This window comes from Boleophthalmus pectinirostris, unplaced genomic scaffold (genome assembly GCF_026225935.1).
Source record: "Boleophthalmus pectinirostris isolate CB_2022bp ecotype Guang Dong unplaced genomic scaffold, ASM2622593v1 HiC_scaffold_17, whole genome shotgun sequence".
NCBI lineage: Eukaryota > Metazoa > Chordata > Actinopteri > Gobiiformes > Gobiidae > Boleophthalmus > Boleophthalmus pectinirostris.
In genome coordinates this window covers 11,933,809-11,942,469 of record NW_026571115.1, presented here as the reverse complement: position 1 = coordinate 11,942,469, position 8,661 = coordinate 11,933,809, and the positions used below count along the sequence as shown (strand labels likewise).

General features: G+C 37.4%; 1 protein-coding gene across 1 annotated transcript in view; it reads right to left on the bottom strand.

Moving 5' to 3' along the window:
- Positions 1-3,446: 3,446 nt before the first annotated feature.
- LOC110159277 (LIM and SH3 domain protein 1-like) overlaps positions 3,447-8,661 on the bottom strand; it is a 49,798-nt gene continuing 44,583 nt past the window's right edge. The window contains exon 7 of the mRNA XM_020923826.2: positions 3,447-7,259. Coding sequence (XP_020779485.1) covers positions 7,086-7,259 — 174 coding nt within the window. The 3' untranslated portion in view covers positions 3,447-7,085. The remainder of the gene's footprint in view (positions 7,260-8,661) is intronic.

Below are 8,661 nucleotides of genomic sequence, written 5' to 3'. Positions count from 1 at the left end.
TTTTGTTACTCCTTCCCCTTTGACCTTTGACCTTATGGGGAACCCTGATTGCCATAAAATATAGGAAAATTGGCAACACATGATAAAAACACTGATACAAGGCGTGAACTGTTGATATAATGGGTCTAATCTGAAAACAAAACTAAAATATAATGGCAACAAATACTGTACAAGACATGTTTGTAGTGCTATTAAAAGGCAAATTGTGCATCACCCCTTGAAAAGAAATCTACAAAGAAAGCGGTGAAATCAAAATATATTATTCAAGGTGCACTGTGTAACTTTTCTGGTAAAGGTTCTGCCACCTGCTTGTTACCATAGAGATATTATTGTTTTGTCTCGAATGTCCTGGTATGGCATTAACAGGGGTTTTTACTGATCTAAAAACTTGCATTCTTACGATGAGTGGGCTCATCTCCCCACAGATCAGACATGTAACCTGGCCCTGTGGTGTCATCTGCTGTCTAATCTGCTGTCTAAGTGTAATGCCATACAGTGGAACATTCCAGGCATTATCTCCAGAAGAGAAGCAAAGTTACACAGTGCAGTTTTAAGGGTCTAATAGAATTGAATAGGTATAACTTCACCATGAAATAGTCAATACTGTAATACGGGTGTTGACAGAGGGTGGATGGGTTGAGAAATAGATTAAAGGGAAGCAAAGTTTGGCTTCAGCTCATGATTTTGTCTTCACAGCCTTCTCGAGTCTGGAGATCTCGTGTAGGAAGACCACATCACATCACAGCACAGCATGGTTCAGCTCTTCTCCCTGGAATGAAATAAACAAAAATATTGAAAATCTATAATGATCAAATGGGAAAATGTCTTATATTGACAGCACAAAACTCCATAAAATACAAAAAACACAGTCATCATCAAAAACATGCACGCTTCACAGTAATATATCAATTTTCATCATTCAGTCACCAGTGTCTTTATATGCATTTTAGTGTCAGCAAGGTTGCCTCTCCACAAATCTGACCCCTAATATGGCCTGCTGGCGGCACGTGCTTGTCTCCATGAAGATAGACACTTTAATGCCATACTGTGGAACATTCCGGGCACAGCAATAACATCTCCATGGAGACAAGCAAGTTACATGGTTAACCTTTAAAGGGCCCATATTACACTATTTTCTGATTTATGTTATAATGTTGTTTCCTCATCACAAACGTATCTGGAGTTGAATTTTGTCTCATTCACACATGTTTAACACACAAATCTTGTATATTTAGGCTGAGTTCTAATCTCAAACTGAAAACACATATTTCCACCTTGTGATGTCATGTGGTAACAACAAGTGCTCCACTGTGTTTTTAAACTCCATACACCTTCACGAGAATCATTTCTCTACTGAACTAAAGGTAAAAGGTAGCTGTTAACTTGAAATGTATTGCTTCATGATATAACGAGGTGGAACAGAGCATTTTCAGTTTTGGAGATGTAATCCTCAATTACTCAAGGATTACTCAGGATTACTCAAACATGTGTGAATGAAACAAAAACACAGCTCCATTTTTTTAGATGAGGTAACAACAACATGGGATAACATGGGTTAAAGCTCACAAGAGTCACTTTAAAAGTGGACCTGAAGGACCTTTCAAAGTGAATTATGGTATCTACACTTCCAGCCAAATGAGACAGGGTCATATTGAGAGTTTTCTGGATTTTATGTGTTATAATTTTTGTTAAAAAAAAAAAAAAAAAAAAAAAAAAAAGTGATTTATGACAAAGGGGGGAAAGTCAAAGTCAAAACCTGTATTCACTTGAATGTGTGACTAAAGCTAAACTAGACTCATGGATTCACATTCACTGACGTGGATAATGTTTCTGCATTTTAAATGATATGCTCCCTAGTCAGGTGTTATTGATGCAACCTTCTCTGGTGCAAAATAAAATTATAATTCTGTACAAATCTAAGAGAAACCTTAATTTATTTGTGCAGTAATGTTGTTGTTTGACCATTAGGCTATATACATATAGCATAAAACTAAATATTAGTCCAGTTGGTTCAAAAAGTATGGGGAAAAAAAACAACAGATAACCCAAATTCATGTCTTAACCTTCAGTTGAATGGATCTATGTACATTCTTTAAACCTCTTCTATTTAATGTATCCGTTTGTTGTAGCCCTAAAAAGCCCGATCCTGTTTAATAGCATATGTTTACAATTAACACACACGCACCGTTGTCCATGATGGCAGCCACAGATGCGGGACACGGAAGCGCACATCCCCACGGTGCACGAGCACTCCTGGGGGCTCCGGATCTCCTGTCTTCATCGCAGCATCATCTTCGTCATCCTTAAAGCATATAGATGATGTAGGAGAGGAAGACCAGGCCCATGATGGCGAAGAACATCAGCATCAAAATGTCCACCATGATGGAAATAGAGTCGGAGCAGAGGCGAGCGGCACAAACAGAGCGACGGCCGGTGCACAGGATCGGAGAAGATCGGAAACAGTCGGGAGTTTACGTAAGGACGCACGCCTCGCCCATCCCATCCTCTGTCTTCAGCGAAATTACGAGAATAAAAAATAAAGGGGTTACAAAATAGAGCCTTGTGGATCTTGGTAATGTTGTAATGCACTCTATTCATCTAGGGTATGTAATATAAATGTTAATGTAAAAGCGAGGAACTGCGCTTTTGATGAAAAATGGAAAAGCCATGAAGTCACTCAGTACAAAGGATTGGGATTGCACTCGTCTGAATCTTTGATGCGTTTATGAGTAGGCCTAATAATAGACTACATTATAAATATGCACTAAAGCAACTCCCATAATAAAGCTTAAGTATACAAAAAGTATAAGAAAATGTAATTTAATTTAATGTTACTTGCATCTATTTACACCAGATTAGCCTAATATCAAATAATATACAGCTTGGATATCATCTTACAAAGTACATAACTAGACTTTGAAGTAACATTTTACTCACTGTCTTCAATGCATACATTAGGAAAAAGATTAAAGGACCATGGTACCACACCCCTATTCTCAACAACAAAGTAATAAATCATGATTTTAGGGCAATTATGTGTAACCTAACAGCCCAAAGAAGGATGCAGACACAATTTCAGATTATAACACAACATTCTATAGACTAAACATGTTTAATACAGATGAGGTCAGCTAAAATTAACAGCTTTTCGTTGTAATACAAGAATGGGTCTAATCACTAATAGAAATGATCCGGTTTTGTGAATCTACATTTTGGAGATTTCATGGCAAGTACAGGGTGATCAGTGGGGAACCTGCTTGTCTCCATGGGAATCCAAAACTCTAATGCCATACTATGCAAAGCAATAGTTTCCATGTAGACAAGCAAGTGGCCAACCCTTCACCAGAAATGTTATGCAGTGCACTTTTAAAATATGTGAAAAAAGAATCACCATAGCCGCCCAAACCTGTGTTTTCAGACCTCGGAGTAAACCAAAGACCACAGTGTGAGAAAAATGACATTTTATTGAATCTGCAGAATCATCAGTACAATTTGATGTGCTGTAACACGGCGATAGGAGATGAGACCAGGTCCGTTATGCATATGCTGTTTATGTTTGAGTTTATGTGATCAGTATGCATATTATGGTCATCTATTTAATTAAAAAACAAAAATATATATCAAAAAGAAATTAAAAATGGAATGCACAAAAACTGGATTACATTTTCTCTGTAAAGTCTACAATTTTAAACCAGTTTCATCGATGGATGTGAGGAAAGATTTTCTTTTAGTTCATAGGAGGATAGGAGTTTACAGTGATCTCAAAAGGGGAAGGGTGAAACAGACAAATGGACAATGAAGGGACATCGGTTATAATGAGATGGCATGGTATTTCAGTAGACAGCGATATTTGGTGAAAAAGTGTTATAATCCTGACTATTTTTTAGGTCAAAACATACAACTTGTCCTGACTTGACGAAGCTACGATAGCTTTCCAAAATCCCAACAGAATCCACGCAATCTTGGCTGCCTCTTGTCACTTTCATATCATCCAACCGACAGACAAGTTACATTTTGAATTTGGTGAAACTGATGAATTGTTTTGAATGGTCATCTCCAAATTACCAGTCAGAAAACAACATTATGATCTAGTTTTGCATTTTTTCAATGAATACAGGCATACATACACACAGTAAGTTCTTTCATTTAGTTTTGCGATCTATTTCACCAAAACAATTCAAAATTTTCCACAATTCATGACATTATAAAGTTGCATTTTTTATGAACACTAACTTGCACCACACTGATGTTTTTTATGCATTCTTTAAAAAAAAAGAAAAAAAAAAGAAATTGCAATCTTCTTTGACCCATTTTCACAAAAATATTGGAACCATTATTTTTTTTATGTAGGCAGCCACATCCCCGAGCACCACAACCTGTAAAATAATTCCCTAACTCATCATTATGATACATATAATTGTACAAAGTCATCTAGCTACATAGTGAGAGCCAAGATTTTTTTTTTTTTTTTATTAAGAAAGCTGGAGATTTGACACCCAAAAACCAAAAGACATTGACTTGTATGGCCAGGGCTGAGATAGTGAGATATTTACACCACTATGCTAAAGGTATTTAAAAGTGAATTATTTTTACTCACAGAATTGCGGTATCAAAACAATGGACAATACAGCATTGTCTGTGAAATTGCCAGCAAAATATATGCTTTACATTGTATTCTCGGAACAACCTTTATATCTCAGTGATCACCACCAATAAAATTGCTCTTGTTAATATGTGTGTTAAAGTTAAAGCTACACTACATATCTTTTTTAAAATTGAGAGTCTGCCACCTGCTCTATTAAACCTTTATATCTCCATGGAAACAAGCGAGTGACTTCACCAGGCCACGTACGTCAGATCTGTGAAGAGGTGATCCCACTCATAGTACAGTGTGCATGTAAAACACCTGTAATAAATGCAAGATTGGTAACTTGTAATGCGATACTGTGGAACATTCAGGCAAAGCAACAACATCTCCATAGAGACAAGAAGCAGGTGGCAGACCTTCAACCAGAAAAGTAACATAGCGTATCCTTAATATTTATAAGACTTTATTATTATCTGTAGCTATCTTAGATTCAAACATAATCTAGCTACACAAGTTATTGGTTTAATACTGTGTCTAAGAAGGTATTTTAATGGTTGGTTCTGGCAATTCTTTCATTTTAACAAGGAAACGTGTTGGTGGAAAAAAAAAAAACACAAAATAACAAAATAAAAGTCACAGCAAAGATCTGAACCCACGTCTCAAGAAATCAGGAGAGGAATGTTAAATCACAGAAAAATTAAGACTACAATATTGAGTTGTGCTTGGCCCTGTCCTCTATACACAACACAATGTACAGACTGTGGCCATTTTATTAGGTACACTAGTTCCAATGTAAATGCTTAAGAAGTAGATAGCAGGATTGAATGACAAATCTGCTTAAATTTAACCAAACAACCAAATTATTGAAATTAATTTGTGATTTTTTTTTTTGTAAATATCTATTTTTTTAAATAACGCAAACGAGTGTACCTTTAAAATGAACAGTGAGAGTATCTAGAATTTCTTAATGTGGACTAGGTTAAGCTGTGTCCATCACCAATCAACAATTTCAGATTAATTTCCAAGACTGAAGGCATCCAGGCGGCAAAGACAGGAATAAAAGATTGTAGCTAAATCCACACTAACCTAAGGTGGAATTTCCAGTGAGGCTGTTTTAAGGTGGACTGACAGTGTCCCCTAAACTTGTCCCTGAAGCCTCTAGATCGTGTTAGCTTTTGCTCTCCTGTGAAGCTACATTATCCAGTTTTACAACCCATGATGCAGTGCTGAACCTAAGACGTCTATTTGTCCACATATAAATATATTAAAAACTCTTGAATTATATTGAAGTGGCGTATTATTGAGGAAAAATATTAAAAAGGAATGTACAAGTCAAGAAGCTAAGGTTAATATACTGAGTTTCTTCACTGTTGTTTCCAGTCTAGCCAAGTTTGAGCTGCAAAAATAGATATGAAAATCACTATAATATGTCCATTCAGCATTGTGCAAATGATTTTAGCAAGTACATAAGAACGCTTTAAAAGCACACTACGTAACTTTTCTGTTGAAGGGCGTGGAATGGACCATCGTATGACATTAAAGGCACCACCAGGCCAAGTTACAGGTAAGATTTCTGGAGAGGAGACAGCGCTCATAGTAAGAATGCATGTTTTTGAGCACTAAAACCAGCTGTTATTGACTAAAAGCACGCTAAATAGGGCCTACACTTAATGCCATATTGTAGAACATTCCAGGAAATACCATCTACATGGAAACAAGCAGGTGAAGGGGCCCACACCAGAAAAGTTACATAGGGTGCTTTTAAAATATCGGTTGCGTGCGCCTTTCTTAATTTGTCAAATTTAAGTTGAGGGGAGAGTTAATGCCTGAAATACATACAAACTATTTTTGTAAAAGTAGCCGTTAAATAGTATTAGACTATGTTCTTATGATTCAAAATACAATCGAAAATACATGTATTACATCTGAACGCCCCCCCTCCCTCTCACAATCTAAACATAGGGTTACAAGATGAGCAGATAACACATAAATGCCATTTTTTGTTTGTTTGTTTTTTCCTCAATTTTTTTAAGTATAAAGCAACCCAATCCAGCTTAAACCATTTGCACACTAATATCTGAAGGAAATGCATGTTAATTAAGTCTATGTTATAATTTGCATGTGTTTAGTTTTAAGTGCAAGGGATAGCAGAAATCCACAATGCAACGATCAATTAGTTTCATATTTCCAAACACAAGAAGAATAAAATATGTAAGGATGCCTGTTATCCATACTTGAGACAGACCCCAGCGCTCACAGATGGAAAAGGCAGGCAGAAGACACAAAGGAAAAGACATATTTAAGGTGGATGGGGTGAGCAAGGCAAACAGGACGGGAAGAAAATGGTGAAGGAGATTAACAAAACAGTATAAAATCAATAGAAAGCGATGTTAAGATTAAGATGAGATGGCACTGGGCGTATTTTCTTAACTGCTTTCTCCTCCCTCCTCTAGACTCTATCTCTCTTTTTCTCTCTTTTCATTCTCTCGTTCGTGGCTCAAATCTGCTCTACGTAGTTGGAGGGGAGCATGCCCACTTGGCCAGTGCGCTCCACACAGCCGTGCATCCAGCCTTCATCGATATGCTGAGCTCCCACAATGACGTCTCCCTCCATGAAGGAAACCTCATCATCATCTGCAGCAGAGTAGTCGTACAGCGCCCGGTATCGTTTCTGGAACAAAGGAAAACTCAATTACTCTAAAGAAGATGCATTATGTCTTTTTCTGGTATATTCACATTATCCCAGAAGACATCACAAGCCCCTGGAATGTCATTCTGGTATTATTGTGCATAGGGCTGACAACACAATTAAAGTACTACTACTAATTTTACTAAAACACAGTTAAAGGTGCACTGTGTAACTTTCTGTTGGGGGTCCATCAAATGTTTTTCTCCAGAGATGTTACTGCTTTGTCTGGAATTAAACCTTTCTATCTTCATCGAGACCAAACCAGACTAAGTTACAGATCTGTGGACAGGCAACCCCGCTCATAGTCAGAATACCCATTTTTCAAAATATTTCTGAGCTACAAAACCAACTGTAACTGCATAAATGTAAAGCTGTTTAATGTCATACTGTGGAACATTCAAAGCAGAACAATGACATATCAATACAAACAAGAAAGTGATGGACCCCTAAACAAAAAGTTGCACAGTGTATCGTTAAGATTTTGGCAAAAACATTCACACTTTTTTCCCAGTTTGGCAAATTTTTAGGCAGCATCTCCATGATCTTGTTGCTTGGCTTGGTCAGGACTACCTTAGCTGAAGGATTTTTCCCTACCTATGGTGCATGTTTTTGGATTGTTTGGGAGAAACGAGAGTGCCCCGAGGAAACCCACCCAGGCACATGCAACCTCCAGACAGAAAGGTACAGGCAACCCGGAACCCTCTTGCTGTGAAGCATGAGTGCTAGCCACTCAGCCTCCTTGCCACATTTCTGGTTAAGTCCCATACATTTCAATGGAGAATTTGAGAAAAGTTTTGCAGCTAAAAATTATATAAAATAGGTTAATTTGTGTAAAATGCCCAATGTTCATCAACAAGTCAACAATGCATTGATAATCTACTAAAGAAAGTAGTAAAGAAAGTTTTTTTTTTTTTTTTTTACTCTATTTAAAGGTTGTATGGAGGATTTTTTTTGTTTCAAATTGTCAATGATAGCATTATAGAGGTGCAGTAGCCTTGTAATTATGATGACCAAAAAAAAGAGAATAAAAATTCATCAACTCTGGACGTGGTGGGGCTAAACATTTGCCAATAGATAACGACACTGCCTCGTTATCTGTTAGCTGACAGGCTGTCAATCAAACTCCCTACGTTTCTAGCGTAACTGACTTGCCTGCGCGCCGCCGGTACGTGGTTTACGAACGCCTGTCACGCAGTCCACAGACGCAAGATCCACAGACGCTGTTTACTCCACCAACGCAACAGTTCTTAGCGGCTTTTTTTTACCTATATCTTCCTCGCAGTTCGCACAAAGTTTGTTGCAATGGCAGACAAGAATCCAGGAGCAGTTAGCCGCAAAAGAAAGTCCGTTTTTGAGGTCGCTGAAAGAAGAAGACAAGGGGAAA